Source organism: Heterodontus francisci, chromosome 13 (genome assembly GCF_036365525.1).
Source record: "Heterodontus francisci isolate sHetFra1 chromosome 13, sHetFra1.hap1, whole genome shotgun sequence".
NCBI classification, from domain to species: Eukaryota; Metazoa; Chordata; class Chondrichthyes; order Heterodontiformes; family Heterodontidae; genus Heterodontus; species Heterodontus francisci.
The window spans coordinates 65,154,468-65,174,216 of NC_090383.1; the positions used below are offsets into that span (position 1 = coordinate 65,154,468).

Sequence of the window (19,749 nt, forward strand, 5' to 3'; positions counted from 1 at the left end):
ACATGTAGGCTAGACTAGGTAAAGGTGGCAGTTCCCTTCCTTGAAGGACATCAATTGGATTTGTATAACAATCCAGCAGCTATCATGGTAATTTTTTGATGCTAGCTCACAAATGATCAGAATTATTGAATTCAATTTCACAACTTGTTATAATGGAATTTGACCAAACAACTTCTGGATTAGAATCATCGAATTGTTGCAGCACAGAAGGAAGACATTAGGCCTGTCGTGTCCGTGACGGCACTCTGCAAGAGCAAGTCACCTAGTCCCACTCCCCAACTCTTGCACGTAGCCCTGCAATTTTTTTTTCTTCAGATAATTATCCAAATCTCTTTTGAAGGCCTTGATTGAATCTGCCTCCACCACAGTCTCAGGCAGTGAATTCCAGATCCTAACCACTCACTGCATAAAAAAGTTTTCCCTCATGTTGCCATTGCTTCTTTTGTCAATCAACTTAAATAGGTGTCCTGTGGTTCTGGATCCTTCTGCCAATGGGAACAGTTTCTCCCTATGTACTCAGTCCATACCCCTCATGATTTTGGAGACCTCTATCAAATCTCCTCTCAACCTTCTCTTCTCCAAGGAGAACAGCCCCAGCTTTTCCAACCTATCCCCGTGACTGAAGTTCCTCATCCCTAGAACCGTTCTTATGAATCTTTTCTGCATCCTCTCTAATGCCTTTGCATCCTTCCTAAAATGTGGTGCTCAGAACTGGACACAATACTTCAATTAAGGCCGAACCAGTGTTTTATACAGGTTTATCGTAACTTCTTGTTTTTGTATTTTATGCCCCTAATTATAAAGCCCAGGATTCAGTATGCTTTATTAACCGCTTTCTCAATCTGCCCTGCCACCTTCAATAATTTGTGCACATATACCCTCATGACCCTCTGCACCTGCACCCCCTTTAGAATTGTGCCCTTTAATTTATTTGCCTCTCCTCGTTGTTCCTACCAAAATGAATCACCTCACACTTCTCTGCATTAAATTTCACCTGCCACTTGTCCGCACATTCTGCCATCCTGTCTATGTCCTCTTGAAGTTTATCACCACACTCCACACAGTTCACATTTTTTCCAAGTTTTGTGTCATCCACAAATTTTGAAATTGTGTCCTATACACCCAAGTCATAGAGTCGTACAGCATAGAAACAGGCCCTTCGGCCCACCGCGTCCATGCCGACCATAATGCCTATCTATACTAATCCCACCTACCTGTAATAATTCCATATCCCTCTATGCCTCGCTCATTCAAGTACCTGTCCAGATGCCTCTTAAATGTTGCTACTGTTCCTGCCTCCATTGGCAGCTCATTCCAGATACACACTATTCTTTGTGTGAAAAATTTACCCCTTTGATCCCTTTAAACCTCCGAGATCAATGACATATATCAAGAAAAACAGGGGTCCTAACACCAAGCCCCAGGGAACCCTACTCTATACCTTCCTCCAGTCCAAAAAATAACCATTCACAAATGCTCTGCTTCCTGTCATTTAGCCAGTTTCATCTGCATGCTGCTACTGTCCCTTTTATTCCATGGGCAATAATTGCACGGGTTCCTAGTCTAGTATTATAACCACTAGGCTACAGTACCCAGCTAGGTAGTTTAGCCATTGTTAACGTATCACAGTGGAAGTTTTTATTTAATTCTCTTTACTATTTAAAATGTATTTATTTTTCTGCCCCTTAGGCCTTCCTTGGCTAAGAGGGCCTGCAAACATTTGCCTGTGCTGCTCTTAAGCTATTCACAGAGATATATGTGTGAGAAGTGTGTCTAACAATTTTCCCTTCTGTGTGAGGATGGGTTTGACTTGTGCACAGAGCTTGCCCATAATGATACAGCTGACATTCAGAGCTAATAAGCAGCTAGTTATCGATGCAAAATCTCCATCCTAGCTTTGTTAACTGTGGGAAACTTTTTCAGATTTACATCTGTAGTTTAAAATGCAAAACAATTGTGTATGAAAGTGCACTTTGTTCTTTGACATAACTGCTTACGTGTGAAAATTTTCTGCCTCAGCTGTCACGGAATATGAAGGGAATGTTCCTCCTCTCCTGCATTTCTTTGAAGCTGTAATGAGTTCCTTTTCTGCTGTCAGACGTTCACCTAATGCAAAAATGTCATTGGAGGGAGTAAAATGTGCACTGAAGAAAAACCGATTGGATCTGGTCATACACTGGGTCATACAACAGAGGTAATACGCTAAACAAAGTGGAATCGTGTTATTAACAGTGCTGTTACTCACTACTGTGCCAAGGGTGAGGAACACAGTTGTGTATACCATGGTTGAGCAAAAATGGGACCTGGAGCAGAAAATTCTACATTTGAAGTCACCATGGAATAAATAAGAGGTATTCAATGCATTATCATTGACAGATGTACAAAGGATGCAATGCATTTGGAAAAAATATAAAGCACAAATACTGCAGGAACCAGCTAGGGAAATTACTGGCCCAAAGGGTATAAAAGATAGCCCCACTAAACAGAGGGCATCTTTTCTGTTTTGGTTGTATCAGTCATGAAGCTTAAGCTTATTTCACATTAAAATGAATTGAAAGGGCAATAAAGGCCAATGTGAATAAACTAATGTAGAGAACTATTGTGAATTAGCAGTAGGAATTTTGATGCATGTAATAAATCTGGTAGACAAGAGAATTGAGTAAACCAATTAGGTAAAGCAAAAGCAGGTGAAAGTATGGGAAGGTCAAGAGAAACATTAAATGTAAGATTGCTGATAGCATCTGAAATAACAAGAAAAGATGCAATTAAAATGGGAAGTTGCAATTTAGGAACAAAGAAAGAGTACTTACTAACTAACTACTTCTCAATCTTTAACTTTTTATTTTTGAATATTAATATCATATACTGAAGCAGTCTGTGTCCATATGCAGCAAGATCTGGAAAGCATTCAATGTTGGCCTGATAAGTGGCAAGTAACATTCACACCACACAAGTACCAGGCAATGACCATCTCCAATAAGAGAGAATCTAACTATCTCTGCTTGAAATTCAACGGCATTATCATTGCTGGATCCCCCACTATTAACATCCTGGGTGTTACCATTGACCAGAACTGAACTGGAGCAGCCACATAAATACTGTGGCTACAAGAGCAGGTCAGAGACTGGGAATTCTGCAGTGCGAAACCCACCTCTTGGCTCCCAAAGCCTGTCCACCATCTACAAGGCACAAGTCAGGAGTGTGATGGAATACTCTCCACTTGCCTGGATGGGTGCAGCTCCAACAACACTCAGGAAGCTTGACACTATCCAGGACAAAGCAGCCCGCTTGATTGGCACCCCATCCACCACCTTAAACATTCACTCTCTCCATTGCCAATGCACAGTGGCAGCACTGTGTACTTACAAGATGCACTGCAGCAACTCAGCGTACCTCCCTCCACAGTACCTTCCAAACCCGCGACCTCTTCTACCTAGAAGTGCAAGGGCAGCAGGTGCATGGGAACACCACCACCTGGAAGCTTGCCTCCAAGCCACACACCATCCCAACTTGTTGCTTCACTGTTGCTGGATCAAAATCCTGGAACTCCCTCCCTAACAGCACTGTGGGTGTACCCGCACCATATAGACTGCAGCAGTTCAAGAAAGCGGCTCACCACCACCTTCTCAAGGGCAATTAGGGATGGGCAAAAAATGTTGGCCTTGCCAGCAATACGCACATCCCATGAAACAAATTTAAAAAAAGCATTATATGCATAGCATTAAGTATTACAGCAGAGATCAGTGCAAAAGAAAGGTTTACTTATCATGGAATGAAAATCACTACATGGAGTTGATTTTATGAATATGCACTATCAGAAAGAAGTCATTGGATAAAAATCTGTGAACGTGTTTTCTGGGGCTTCAGGATGTTACAAACAATGCTAAATAGGGCAATACTGGCCTCTTTCACATTTCCAATGATTGCAACTGAAACTCTGTCATCACCGTGTGTCTGTTAAAAATAAGCACACTTCAAAACTGACTTCTTGATCTTCAGAAATTAGGATCTTAAGGTATATGCCCCCGAGTTTAGCATGTGACAGTGAATGTGTATTTCTTTGGCCATTTGGTTTGGTTTTGCTGCCTATCTTCTTTGTTCTGGGGAAACCCCACTGAATGGAAGCAGTTCTCGCTGCAGTTGATGGGGATTCCTTTGAGAATTCCTCTTGTTGGCAGGTACCAGCAAATGAGGAGTTCTGTAGGCATGAGTTGAGGCATATGCACTTGCATCAAATGTGGACTGAGTGGATCCTCTACTCCGAAGGAGCATGTCCTAGTAGCATTGTCTTTACCATTTACATCTCACGAGGAAAGCAGTCTCAGAACTTTGCTATTTCTGCAGTCAGATGTTCCAAACCTCATCGACAATTTGGATAGCTCTCCTAGGGGCTGAATATTATGCTCATCCTGACGGTGGGTTTTGTGTTGGGGTGGGGGGGGGGGGGGGTGCCAGAGAATTGGGGAAGAATTGCCCACCGTGGAGCCCAATGCCGTGAATCCCAGTTCCAATTCTCCTGTGGGCGTGATAGGCCAACGAAGGCCTTCCTGCCCAGAGGCCAAATAAGGGCCTCTTCCCACCACCGCTGGGATCTTACCAGCGGCAGGAGGGTCTTACGCCACGTACAGAGGGCGCCTTGGAAAACAAAGCACACTCCCTGCGGGCTTGGGGGGGTTGGTCCCTCCGTGAGCAATTTGTGGCCCACGGAGGACGCCCACTGGGAGCAAATGTACCCCCAGGGCCCCCCTCCCCCTGTACTGTGCGCCCACCCCCCTTCGCTGGGGCCTTCCGGACTGGCCCCGGCAACCCTGCCTCACCTACCTCTGGTCCGAGGTTCCAATGCTGGGCCTGGGTCCAAGGTCTCCGCAGTACCGGCAATGGCCATCTCTGCCGGTGGTGCCAGCTCTGTGATTGGTTGACAGCTCTTGGAGATGGGATCCCCGTCCCTATCAAGTGTCTAAAGGGACGAGGATCCAGCCTCCTTAAACTTTCACCCCAAAAGACTGGAGGATCGCTCCGGTTTTCTGAAAAAATGCAGAGGTGGGGTTCCCCCTGACATTTCGGCCCAGCACTGGGAGCCCCGCCTCCTGCACAAAATCCATGTGGGTAAAACTCACTAATGCTTTTACTTTCTGTGCAGCTGGCTGCTTTCAAGCTTCTTCGGCTACCCTCTGCAAGATTAAGCGTCTTTAATACACTGGCAAAGAGAGAATATGCGAGTAGAATGGCAGTTAACATAAAATGGAACCCAAAAATCTTCTACCAGCATGTAAACAGTAAGCAGGTAGTTGAATAGAGTGGGGCTTCTTCGGGACAAAGAGGGTAATATATGCTTAGAGGCGCAGGGCAAGGCTAGAATATTTAATGAGTACTTTGATATTGGTGTTTACTAAGGAAGAGGAATCTGACAAAATATTGGTAGGCAGCACAGTGGCACAGTGGTTAGCACCGCAGCCTCACAGCTCCAGCGACCCGGGTTCAATTCTGGGTACTGCCTGTGTGGAGTTTGCAAGTTCTCCCTGTGTCTGCGTGGTTTCCTCTGGGTGCTCCGGTTTCCTCCCACATGCCAAAGACTTGCTGGTTGATAGGTTAATTGGCCATTATAAATTGCCCCTAGTATAGGTAGGTGGTAGGGAAATATAGGGACAGGTGGGGATGTGGTAGGAATATGGAATTAGTGTAGGATTAGTATAAATGGATGGTTGATGGTCGGCACAGACTCGGAGGGCCGAACGGCCTGTTTCAGTGCTGTATCTCTAAACTAAACTAAGTGGAGAGAGTATAGACAATGGATAAGGGAGGTGGTACTGGAAAGACTGACTAAGCTTAGGGTAGATAAGTCACCTGATGACTTGCATCCCAGATTGCTAAAGGAAGTGGGGATGAAGATAACAGAAGGGCTTGCTATAATCTTCTAATCTTCCCTACATATGTGGAAAGTGCCAGAGGATTGGAGAGTGGCAAATGTTGACGCCCTTATTCAAGAAGGGGTGTAAGGATAGTCCGAACAACTACAGGTCAGTTAGTTTTACATCAGTGGTGGGTAAGGTTTTGGAAACAATAATCAGGGAAAAAAATGAACAGGCACTCAGAGAAGTTTGAGTTAATTAAGGATAGCCAGGACGGACTTGTAAAAGGCAGATCATGCTTGACTAATCTAATTGACCTTTTTGATGAAGTTAACAGAGAAGGTGGATGTTGTCTATATGGATTTGAAGAAAGCATTTGATAAAGTACCATATAAAAGGCTTGTTAACAAAATTGAAGCTCATGGAATAGTAGGGTCGGTGTCCAATTGGATAAAAAAAATTGGCTTAAAGATGGAAAACAGCGAGTCGTGGTAAATGGCTTTTCTTCAGACTGGAGGATGGTAGACAATGGTGTTCCCCAAGGGTCAGTACTAGGACCACTGTTTTTTTTAATTTTTATTAATGAATTGGATCTTGGAATACAGAGTAGAATTTCAAAATTTGCCACTGATACCAAACGTGGAGGACTGGCAAACACTGAGGATGATGCAAATCACCTGCAACAGGCCATTGATAAGCTAACAGAGTGGGCAGACAAGTGGTTGATGGAATTTAATACAGAGAAGTGTGAGGTGATGCATTTTGGCAGAAAGGATAGGGTGAGGCAATGTAGACTTAATGGCACAGTTCTAAAGGGTGTGCAGGAACAGAGGGACCTAGGGGTGCATGTGCATCGATCTTTGAAGGTGGTAGGACATATTGAGAGAGTGGTTAGCAAAGCATATGGGATCTCGGGCTTCATAAATAGAGGCATTGAGTACAAAAGCAGGGAAGTTATGCTTAACCTTTGTGAAGCTCTGGTTAGGGGCAAAGGACATAGGAACACAGGAGCAGGAGTAGGCCATTCAGCTCATCGAGTCTGCTCTGCCATTCAATACGATCATGGCTGATCACCAACTTCAATACCTTTTTCCCACACTATCCTCATATCCTCTTATGTCATTTGTATTTAGAAATCTGTCAATCTCTGCTTTAAATGTACTTAATGACTGAGCTTCCACAGCCCCCTGGGGTAGAGAATTCCAAAGATTCACAACCCGCTGAGAAAAGAAATTTCTGCTCATCTCTGTCCTAAGTGGCTTCCCCCCCATTTTGAAATGATGTCCCTGGTTCTAGACTCCTCAACCAGGGGAAACATCTTACCTGTATCTACCCTGTCTATCCCTTTAAGTATTTTGTAGATTTCAATGAGATCACCTCTCATTCTTCAAAACTCGAGAGAATACAGGCCCAGTTTCCCCAATCTCTCGTCATAGGACAGTCTCGCCATCCCGTGAACAAGTCTGATGAACCTTCGTTGCACTTCCTTTATGGCAATAATATCCTTCCTAAGGTAAGGGGACCAAAACCGCACACAGTACTCCAGGTGCGGTCTAACCAAGGTGCTATACAATCGAAGCAAGACTTCACTACTTGGGTACTCAAATCTTTTTGCAATAAAGGGTAACATACCATTAGCCTTCTTAGTTTCTTGCTCCACCTGCATGCTAGCCATCAGTGACTTATTGACAAGGACACCCAGGTCCCTTTGTACATCTACACGTTCTAATCTCTTACCATTTAAGAAATATTCTGCACGTCTGTTCCTCCTACACGTTTTTCCACATTATATTCCATCTGCCACGTTCTTGCCCACTCACTAAGTCTTTCCAAATCCCCTTGAAGCCACTTTGCATCTTCCTCACAACATACATTCCTACCTAATTTTGTGTCATCCGCAAACTTGGAAATACTACATTTGGTCCCCACATCCAAATCATTGATATATATTGTGAACAGCTGGGGCCCAAGCACTGATCCCTGCTAGTACCCCACTAGTCACAGCCTGCCAACGCGAGAATGACCCGTTTATTCCTACTCTCTGTTTTCTGCCTGTTAACCAATCCTTAATCCATGCCAATATACTACCTCCTATCCCATGTGCTTTAATTTTGCTAACCAACCTCCTGTGGGGGGCTTTATCAAATGCTTTTGAAAATCCAAGTATACCATGTCCACTGACTCTCCTTTATCAATTTTGTCAGTAACATCCTCAAAAAAACTCCAACAGGTTTGTCAAACATGATTTCCCATTCATAAATCCATGTTGACTATGGCCAATCAGTTCATTATTATCCAAGTGTCCATTTATCACATCCTTTAGAATAGATTCTAGCATTTTCCCAAAGACTGATATAAGGTTAACAGGGCTGTAATTCCGTTTTTCCTCTCTCCCTCCCTTCTTAAATAGTGGGGTGACATTTGTTACCTTCCAATCTGCAGGAACAGCTCCAGAATCTATAGAATTTTGGAAGATGATCACCAATGCATCCACTATCTCCATAGCTACCTCTTTCAACACTCTGGGATGTAGAATATCAGGTCCTGGGGACTTATCAACCTTCAGCCCCATTAATTTCTCCAATACAACCTTCTTACTGATACTAATTTCCTTCAATTCATCATTCCCCTTATTCCCTTGGATCTCTAATTCTGGGAGATTTCTTGTATCTTTCTCAGTGAAGATAGACGCAAAGTAATCATTTAGCTTCTCTGCCATTTCTCTATTCTCCATTATGAATTCTCCTGACTCTGCCTGTAATGGACCCACATTTGTCTTAGCCAATCGTTTCCTTTTTACGTACCTATGGAAGCTTTTACAGTCTGTTTTTATATTTTTTGCTAGCTTACATTCATATTCTGTTCTCCCTTCCTTTATCAGTTTCTTGGTCCTCCTTTGCTCTATTCTAAAATCCTCCCAATCCTCAGGTTTATTACTATTTCTGGCAACTTTATAGGTCTTTTCTTTTAATCTTATACAATCCTTAACTTCCTTTGTTATCCACGGTTGACTGTCTTTACTTTTGGGATTTTGTGCCTTGAAGGAATGTATAGTTGCTGTAAACTATGTAATATTTCTTTAAAGACTGTCCATTGCCTATGTACTGTCATACCTTTTAATATATTTTCCCAAACCATCTCAGCCAATTTGCCCCTCATACCTTCATAATTTCCTTTGTTCAAATTTAACACTCTGGCTTCAGATTGAGCTACCTCACTTTCAAACATAATGTAAAATTCTATCATATTATGGTCACTCATCCCTAAAGATACTATTACAACAAGATTATTAATTAGCTGTTACTCGTCACATAATATTAGATCTAAAATAGCCTGTTCTCTAGTCGGTTCCTCAACATACTCCTCTAGAAAGCTATCTCTAACACACTCCAGAAACTCATCTTCTACAGCATTAGTACTCATTAAGTTTACCCAGTCAATATGCTGATTTAAGTCACCCATGATTATTGTATTATGCATGTTACATTCTTCTCTAATCTCCTGATTAATGCCATGCCCCACACTACCATTACTGTTTGGTGGCCTATAAACAACTCCTACCAATGTTTGCTGCCCCTTGCTGTTTCTTAGCTCCACCCAAACAGATTCCACATTTTGTTCTTCCGATCTGAAATCCTCCTTTACTAATGTACTGGTCCCATCCCTTATTATCAGTGCAACGCCACCTCCTTTTCCTTTTTGCCTGTCCTTCCTAAATGTCGAATATCCTTGAATATTCAGTTCCCAGTCTTGGTCACCCTGTAGCCAGGTTTCTGTTATGGCAATTAGAACCTACCCGTTTACCTTTATTGAGGCCTTTAAGTCATCTACCTTGTTGCGAATGCTGCGTGCATTCAGGTAGAGTTCCCCTAATCTTGTCTTCTTGATACTCTGAATTCTAAGTCTAGTTGATGCTCGCCTTTGTTTTGCCTGCCTTCTAATGTCACTTGCTACTTTTCTACCTCCTGTTACCAGCTTTACTTCCTTCCAATTTGAGCTACCCTTCAGGTTTCCATCCCCCTGACAAGCTATTTTAAACCCTCCCCAACAGCACTAGCAAATCTCCCTGAGAGGATGTTAGTTCTGGTCCTGTTAAGGTGTAGTCTGGCCATCTTGTACAGGTCGCACCTGCCCCAGAACTTGTCCCAATGCCTCAGAAATCTGATGCCCTCCCTCCTACACCAATTCTCCAGCCACGTGTTCAAGCGATCAATCCTCCTATTCCTATGCTCACTAGCACGTGGCACCTGGAGTAATCCTGAGATTACTGCTTTGGATGTCCTGCTTTTTAATTTCCTTCCTAACTCCCTAAAATCTGCTTTCAGGACCTCATCCTTCTTCCTATCTGTGTCATTGCTACCAATGTGGACCATGACCTCTGGCTGTTCACCCTTCCCCAGAAGTTTAAGCCCCAACTGGAGTATTGCATCCAGTTCTGGTCACCACACTTTAGGAAGGATGTGTGATGGTCCTTGAGAGGGTGCAGAGAAGATTTACCAGAATGGTTCCAGGGATGACGGATTTTAGTTACAAGGTTAGGTTTGAAAAGCTGGGGTTGTTCTCCTTGTCGCAAAGGAGATTGAGGGAAGATTTGATAAGAGGTGTACAAATTTATGACAGGCTTAAATAAGGTAGAAAAGGATAATCTGTTCCCATTACCTGATGGTATAAGAACTAGGGAACACAGATTGAAGGTTTTGGGCAAGACATGCAGGGTAATATGAGGAAGAAGTTTTTTACGCAGTGAGTGGCAAAGACCTGGAGCTCACTGTCCATGAGGGTGGTGGAATCAGAAACAGTCAATGATTTCAAAAGGAAATTGGATTACCACTTGAAGGAAATAAACATGCAGGACTACTGGGATCAAGCAGTGGAGTGGGACAGACTAGATTGCTCCACAGAGAGCCGGCATGGACTCGATGGGCCGAATGGCCGCCTTCCTTGCTGTAAATGACTCTATGCTGCATATGTCAGATCACTGATACATTGGCCCTGATATTTACTGAGCATGGTTACAGTTTCAGAATGAAAAGGAGGAGTTATGGCCAGGAAACCTGGAAGCATAGATTTCCTTGAACGCTGTGTGGTTTTAACTCCAGTGTGTGTTTGAATTTTTTTCCCAGGTTCCCTGACCAACAGCCAATCTAATCAAGAGGCTCCACCACTTGTCGGGCAGGAAAAGAGCAGTTAGGTTTGATGGTGATTTTGGGGTGGGGCGGGGGGGGAAATAGAAGAGATTGTGAGGAGAGCAGGAGGTCAGTGATCACGAGGTAGAGCGTAGTTGGGGGATGATTAGATAGATCGCGTGGGGGTTGTGGGGAGGTGGGTGTTGGACAGATAGCTGGAGGGTTTGTAGAGTAACTTGTTCAGTCTGGGGGAAATACTCCTGCTCCCCCTGGCTCACAAGCAGTGCTGTAAAGACCTTAACATCTGCTCCTCTCACCAGATTCTACCTGCCTGTTTTCCCAAGGCCAGGGAAACCAGCCAACATGAGTTGGGCCAGGGAAACCAGTCAACATGAGTTGAAAATAGAAATCTTGTTAAAATGGAGGCTCACAGCTACCTTAAAAGCTTTCAATGACCAACCCACCTCATGAGAGCGGATTGGTTCCCCAACCCTCATCCCACCCCTGTTAAAACCGGAAATGGGAGGGTTTGAGGTGGGTGGGGTTGTGTTTAAAAGTTTTAACATTTTAACTTCCTACCCGACCCAAACCTGCCCATTTTTGGGGATTAAAATTAACTCCATTGTTTGTCACGGTAAAGGACTTCATTACTTTTCTGAAGGAAAATGAACATCAGCAAGCGAGTGTTCATCATTTTTTTCGGAGTAGTGGCTTCCCAAGAGTGCAGAACCTCACCGATGTGACCGTATGGGCTCCTTTTGTTATAGGAATTATGAATAAGGAAGACTTCCAATCTATTAACATCAAAGTTGTGTGTAAGCTGGCAGGTACTTGGCAATTGTCATGATGCGTTTATTCTACATGAAAGAACAGTCCTAACATTATTTAGTGGTGTATCTAAAGTATTTGTTTAGTTTCTCTGCCATTTCCTTATTCCCCATAATAAATTCTCCTGTCTCTGCTTATTGTGGGTCCACATTTGTCTTTGCTAATCTTTTCCTTTTTACATACTTCTAGAAGCTTTTATTGTCCATTTTTATTTTTCTCGCTAGTTTACTTTCATATTCTATTTTCTCTTTATCACTTCCTTGGTCTTCCTTTGCTGAATTCTAAAATGATCCCAATCCTCAGGCTTACTACTTTTTTGGCAACTTTATTAGTCTCTTCCTTTGATCAAATATAATCTTTAACTTCTCTTGTTAGTCATGATTGGATCACCTTTCCTGCTGGGCTTTTGTGCCTCAAAGAAATGTAAATTTGTTGTAAATCATGTCTTTTTTAATTGCTAGCCATTGTCTGTCTACCATCATATCTTTTAATGTAGTTTCCTAATCTACCACAGCCAACTTGCCCCTCATACCTTTGGAGTTTCCTTTTGTTTAGATTTAAGACCCTAGTTTTGGATTGAACTACATCACTTTTAAACTTGATGTAAAATTCTATCATAGGATGGTCACTCTTCCCTGGAGGCTCCTTTTCAATGAGATGATTAATTAGCCCTTTCTCATTGCACAATACTAGATCTAAAATAGCCCATTCTTTAGTTGGTTCCTCAACATACTGTTCTAGAAAACCATCTTGTATGCATTCCAGGAATTCATCCTCTACAGCTTTAGTGCTAATTAGGCTTACCCAGTCTATATGTAGATTGCACACCCCCATGATTACTGTGTTACCCTTGTTAAATGCACCTGATGCCTCCTGCTGTAACGCTGGTTCTAAGTCAGAAGATCTGCAATTCCTAAAGGCCCACTTTGTATGAAGAGGTGGATACCCATGCCATTTATGGTGCATCTCCCTGGTGGGTTCCAGCAATTCTGTATTGACTGACTGCTAAATGTCCTTGTGTAATTCCTGGGATAGTGGTAGCTGTATTGACTTCTGCTGAGTCATAAGATGCCCTGCAACTGTTGGTGCCACATTCACTACTATGGTGGCTGCACTGCTTCTGAGGAAGGCAAGGCTGTTTTGGACAAAGGTCTCAGAATTCTTTTTTTAATTATCCATTTTGTAGCAGCCATTGTCCTAAAGGCATTTCATTGCTTTGCAACATGCAGGCATACTGTGCATGGGGGTCAGAGGAAGTGAAACTGATGGAATTTTTGACATTGGCATCACCAGTTTTGCTGCCTGACAACAGAATGGAAGGAGGCAGAATCAAGAAATACCTGTTCCCTTTCCACTGAATATTTTCTAGTATTCAAAACAAAAAGGCTGAGATCTAGTGGAACCTGGACCTGTCTCAGATTCTGGTCCTCTTGCCCAGCTTTCACCTCAGAGGTGTCCTTAACAGTGCAGAAATCCTGGCCCAGATTTTCTAGGGTTGGTACTTGCTTGCTAAAGATAAGTGAATGCTGCTGTGAGTTGGAAGGCATCACATCTCCAAGTTCTGAAATTTTCTGTTTGAGAGAATTTTATGGAACACAAGAATAACCAGCCTCCTGGGGTCTCATGTTAATCCTCAGCTGCAGCACTCTGGCCTTCCAGCTCATGCTGGCTGTTCTGACCTGGCTTCCCTCCTGTCTCTATGACCTGAACTCTTTGCAGTCCTCCAGTCTTCACCAGACCTTGCCATATCATCTGCTGGTCTTCTTCTGTCTGTTTCCTAGCAGAAACCTAGATGTTTCCCCTTGAAAGTGCTGGTGAAAATACAGATCAGGCATTTTGCTTTAAAAAGACTAAAGGCATTTCCCCGGTTTTTTGGTTTTTTTAAGTTTCAGAGAGGGGAGATTGAGAGAATGTGAAGAGGTCAAGGCAGGAATGAAGGGGCAAGAGAGAGCAGGAAAAGAGGAATGATTGAAGTTTAGGGAAAGCAGAGCGAATGGGAGAGAGGACTGGAAGACAGAAAGGAGAAAGGCATGTTGTCTCAGTGTAGTTAATGGTGGGGGATATGACACAAAGAAGGCAAGGCATAGTGGCCATGGTCAGTTGGTGTTGGGATCATAGCTTCACTATAGGCTGGAAGAGGGAGGATGGAAATGTCTGACATAGGAGTGATGAGAAGAGGCAGTGTGCTCTAGACCCAGACAAGGAAAGCAGTGAGAAGAAATCACCACATATGCATAGTGTAATAGGGGTGATGAGAAGAGGTAGTGGTAATTCTGGAATTGGGAGGGTGCGTTGTGAGCCATGGAATGCCCAAACTGCAAATACATTTGAAATATATCTGTTTTACTTGATGTTGCATCTTTCTTTAGTTACCCATTACTAATTTTTGATGTAGTTTCTGGTACTGTTTGCTGTTATTTCTGCTGATTGATCCTTTGGAGCCAAACTTCAGGCGTAGTTGCACCTGATCTTTTCATAATCAGTTACTATTCTTTTGCTATCTCTGCAAGTTGTTGCTCTTTAATTTAGAATACTGCACAGCACTAATGGGGCTTAAATTGGGCCAAATTGCATCTGTTTTTCAGGTGCTGTGCAGCCTCCTAAGGCCCCAAAATGACAGGCAGGAAGTGCGCGCTCTCTTACAGCCACAAGTGCGCCTCCTGCTATATTGGGTAAGAGCCTTCCTTTATCCACACCTGAAGCAAGTGTTAAGCTGTTTGCATGTGCAAAAAGAGGCCCAAGGCCTGTTTCAGATCCCCACTCTAACATTTGTCTGTGCTGAGGCAGCCAACGCCAACTTGGAGCACTTAATTGTGCGGCCTCTTCGCCCAGTGCCATCTTCACTGTAATGAGTTCCGAGGCCCAATATCCAGGGCTCCTTGCACTTCACCATTTGTGTAATAACCTTTTGCATAGGGGTGGTGGGGAGAGGGGGGGGGGGGTGGTCTCCTGAATTTCTCCCACACTGTCTCAATCTTGTTCATAAACTTCTTATGCATTATTTAATTGCAGTGTAATTGTATGGCACATTGGCACTGCATTGGGCTGTGCCACACAATAGTATGCATGATCGTGCCGTTGCCATTTTCATCCTTGTTTTTAAATCCCTCCACGGCCTCGTCTCCATATCTTTACAAACTCCTCCTGCCCTACAAGTTTCCAAGCTTTTGGTTATCTGACCTTATATCTCCTTATGTGACATATGTCAGATTTTGTTTGATAATGCTCCTGTGAAGTGCCTTGGAACATTTTGCTATGTTGAAGATGCTATACAAATGCAAGATCTTGTTGTTGCTGCACATAGAATTACAGCACAGGAATATGCTGTTCAGCCCAACCAGTCTTTGTTGGTGTTTATTCTCCATATGAGAAAGAAAAAAGAAAGACTTGCATTAAATAACACTTTTCACAACCACCAGACATCTTAAAGCACTTTACAGCCAATGAAGTATTTTTGAAGTGTAGTCACTGTTGTAATGCAGGAAATGCGGCAGCCAAGTTGCACACAGCAAACTCCCACAAACAGCAATGTGATAATGACTGGATAATCTTTTTTTTGTGATATTGATTGAGCAGTTCTTTTAGTTCCATGTACCCTGTTCCCATAACCCTTCAACTTTGTTTGCCTGTCAATCTGCTGTCCCTTACCCTGTCTGGCTTACATGTGACTCCAGACCCACAGCAATGTGTTTGACTCTTAACTGCCCTCTGAAATGGCCTAGTAAGACATTCAGTTGTATCAAAGCGCTACAGAAAAGTTATATGAGAATAAGACCAGACAGACCACCGAGCATCGACCTAGGTACCAGATACTACAAAGGCACACCCTGGCCAGACAATCTTGTAAAGTCCTCACTATCATCTGGGGACATGCCAAAATTGGGAGAATTGTCCCATAGACTAGTCAAGCAACAGCCTGACATAGTCATACCAATTGAATCATACCTTACAGCCAATGTCCCAGACTCCTCCATCACCACCTCTGAGTATGTCCTGTCTCACCCGCAGGACAGACCCACCAGAGGTGGCAGCACAGTGGTATACAGTCGGGAGGGAAGGCCTTGGGAATTCTTAACAATGACTCCGGACCCCATGAAGTCTCATCTATCAGGTCAAACATGGGCAAGGAAACCTGCTGCTGATTACCACCTACCACCCTCCCTTAGCTGATGAATCAGTGCTCCTCCATGTTGAACACCACTTGGAAGAAGCACTGAAGGTACAGCAGGGCGCAGAATGTACTCTGGATGGGGGCCTTGCCAGCGATGCTCACATCCCATGAACAAAAAAAATGTGTTAAAGGGTAGGTATCTGCTGTAAATCCACTGGGAATTTAAATTGAGACTAGGTCATCGCAGCCAAGGGACATTCATCACATTAGTCTAGCCTAGATATAAACATTGGTCCTAAAGGTGAAAGGCATTTACGTTAATCATCTGTGCCATCCATTCCACAGTGAGATTAATAATGCTATAGCTCAAGTCTGTTGTACTGATTATCAGGTGCCAGCTTCCCGTATTAGGCCTACTTTTATTTTGGTGCTTGGAGACTACATCCAGACTGTTTATGTTAACAAGGTTCCTTCCCACATTATGTTCCAAAGGTGAGCGTAGTGCCTGATAAACTGAATATTTGTATAAGATAGGCCGTTCTAAACAGGCCGCCTCTGTTCAGTTGATTGTTGGTTGCTTAAAATACATTGCCTTATCTTTTAGCAACCATTTCTTGGAAATTTGGTTCTTGTTCGAACCAGACTTTGCTATTTCTTGAAATCTTTAAGGCAACTATTTGAAGTTATACTGCATATTGTACTTGTGTAGTTACAGCTGCTAGTCTACTTATTGGAATCTAGCTATGAGTATTCCTCTTGGCTCATCACATCAGTGTGTTACTCCAGGATAAGCGCTCATGAGAGATGCTCCCATGCAACCCATGCAACTGTTGGAGTGATATTGGCATTCATCTTCAGCGTTCTCATGCAGAGATTCTGTTGCTTGGACTTCACAGGGGAAGTGCTTCAGTATACTGCTACTAAAGCCTTGAATATTATTATCTGCTGTGCCCTGCGTAACTTTGCACTTTAAAGGGCCTAACAACAAAACAACCATGAGAACAAAGAGAGCCAAAAGGTGAAAAAGAATTGAGGCAACTTCATTCTTGATGCCAAATCTTGCTATTCCACTGTTGCTGGGTAGTCTCTCAGCATAACCAGACATTTGTCTGCAAGCTGACCACTAGGCAGTAGTAAGGTAATTGAAACTCTGGCATCAGTATTAACAGGGAAGTGGCCAGGGTCCAGGAGAGTGCGATAGCATGGGAAAAAGTCAACAAGGCCAGAGATGTGGAAGACCTGCCAATCTTAACAACAGGGTCTGATTCAAATAATGTGCTGCAGACTCCAGCTCAACAGCCGGCCATATTGACAGCCTGGCCAGTGGGTGGGAACAGGACTTTGCAGCAGGAGGCCACAGCGGGGACTGAGGGGGTGGGGGTGGTCTGGCCACATTTGGTGGGATAGTAGGACTCCTCATCCTTCTTGCGGGTGTCCTGCCAGCTTACTCAAAAGAGCAGGTTAATATGGGGACACGATGGGAAGGAAGCGGTTCCAAGGGGCGATTAACTTCTTGTTATTTTAATTGCTCCCCACCTGGTTTCTGCTGCTGAGGGCAGTTAAAAATTGGGGTCTCTGTGTTACTGCTGTCTTTATCTGATTGCCCAAAGTGGTGAGGTGAAATTTAACTCCAGCAAGAGCACAAAGCAAATTGCTGCCTGTTGTACAGCTGCCCAATTTTCATTTCCTTTGACTTCGACGGGGTATGTAACAGCAGCCAATTTGCTATCATACATTTAGCGTTCTTGCTAAAATTGAATTTTGTTTTATGAATGTGTTGTATTGGAGCTGAAGATCTCCATTACACCCATCAAAGCATTCTAGAGAAAATATTTTAAATTGTTTATGATATATCATGTAGCATAATAGTCATGCACTTGGAAATTCTGGGTGCTGTTCATCATTAAATAGCTCTGGCAATCTGTAGCTTGGGTGTGTATTCAGCTCATTGGAGCTATTAATGACGTGCAATCTCTCAAAGATAATGCACACTGGTTAAGTAGTCCACACAATATTAAAAAATATAGTACTAAGTAAGTAGCGTGGAAGGAGTGAGATTCAATTTCAGCAGAGGTGCATAATGAGTGTTAGCAGATTGGCTCCCAATTATAACTACAACTGATTTTCTTTCCCTTTGAAGTCGATGGAAAGGAAGATGAGGCAGGTTGTGTAACAGGAGACTGATCTGCTCCTGTCCGTTTTGTGCATGCCGCCGAAATTGAATTTCACCTCTTAATATTCTTAATTAATAGCTCATATTACATCCAACAGCTTATCAGCATTTTTTGTTCTGTTATTTAAAATCCTTTTGATTCTTTGGTAAAACTTTTTCTTCCTATTGTCATTTCCAGACTGACATGTTCTGAAGCTCTGGGAGAGGTGATTTATGATTATGGAGATGTTGAACTGCGGAGTATGGACACATGCATGGCCCTAGCTCAGATTGTCTACAATAAGTGTGGTGTGCACAAGAAAGCTGCTCTTTGCATGTGCATGTGCAGGCAAATTTCTGGGGCAATGGCATATATTCATGAGACCAAGAAGTTCAGCTTGGGTAAGGATCTGAGAAGTGATTTAGCTATAATCTGGTAAATGTAATTAATATTGAAATGAAAGTTTAGATGGAAACTTCCTTCTGCATGTAACCTATGTTGTGAGGTTAACTATTGCAAAATCTTCTCTCTCTGTTACCTAGCATAAAGAGAAAATGTAGTCTACTGAGAAACCTCATAATCATAAATGTTATAAATGAACATTTGTGCATTTAATTGGTCTCAGTCACGCCAGTTTGGTGCTTTAAAACTGCTCGCTAGAGGAAGTCTGGGAGCAGACATTTTAGGGGTTTTTTTTATTCATTCATGGGAAGTGAGCATCACTGGCTATGCCAGCATCTATTGCCCATCCTTAATTGCCTTTGCGAAGGTGGTGGTGAGCTGACTTCTTGAACCGCTGCAGTCCATGTGGGATAGGTACCCCACAGTGCTGTTAGGAAGGGAGTTCCAGGATTTTGACCCAGCGACAGTGAAGGAAGGGCGATATAGTTCCGAGTCAGGATGGTGTGTGACTTGGACGGGAACTTGCAGGTGGTGATGTTCCAGGAATCTGCTGCTCTTGTCCTTCGAGGGGGTAGAAGTCGCGAGTTTGGAAGATGCTGTCTAAGGAGCCTTGGTGCATTGCTGCAGTGCATCTTGTAGATGGTACACACTGCTGCCTCTGTGCGTCGGTGGTGGAGGGAGTGAATGTTTGTGGATGGTGTGCCAATCAAGCTTTGTCCTGGATATCTGCCAGAACTGCATCAGAACTGGTACTGGATCATAATAAATAGAGTGGGTTCCTAGCACAATTTATGGCAATTCCCACAACTTAAATGGACAAGCCAACGTGTTAAAACATAAACCCAAGGACTTCCAAACAAATGGCTGAACATACTGCAGCAGGGCACAGAGCTCCCAACTTCATTAACTTTTTAGTAGAGGTTTTGTTCCAAGAAAAGAAAAAGGCCCTTATTCCTTAATTGTACAGTCTCACTACCTACATTACTAGGAAAACATTTGTAAAACTTGGCTCAGTGGTAGCACTAGCATCTCTGAGTTGTAACATTGTGGGTTCAAGCCCCATTTCAATCGAACACCTAATCTCAGCTGACATTTAAGTGCAATATTAAGGAAGTACTGTATTGTTATTGGTGCCATCTTTTGGATGAGATGTTACACTGAAGGCACTGTCAGGTGATGCAATTCAGCCCAATACAGGGGATATTGCCTTGTCTTTAGCCCTTCCAAAGTACAGATTAACTGGCCATTTATCTCATTGCAGTTTCTTGTTATGCACACAT

General features: G+C 43.2%; 2 protein-coding genes across 3 annotated transcripts in view; one reads left to right on the plus strand and one right to left on the minus strand.

The window, feature by feature from the left end:
• rps27a (ribosomal protein S27a) overlaps positions 1 to 19,749 on the minus strand; it is a 127,847-nt gene that overhangs the window by 67,105 nt on the left and 40,993 nt on the right. The gene's annotated exons all lie outside the window — the stretch shown is intronic.
• LOC137376408 (clathrin heavy chain linker domain-containing protein 1-like) overlaps positions 1 to 19,749 on the plus strand; it is a 94,222-nt gene that overhangs the window by 58,900 nt on the left and 15,573 nt on the right. For both annotated transcript variants that reach the window (XM_068044918.1, XM_068044919.1), the window contains 2 exons: positions 2,020 to 2,194; positions 18,266 to 18,468. In XM_068044918.1, the coding sequence (XP_067901019.1) occupies positions 2,020 to 2,194; positions 18,266 to 18,468 (378 nt within the window). The remainder of the gene's footprint in view (positions 1 to 2,019; positions 2,195 to 18,265; positions 18,469 to 19,749) is intronic.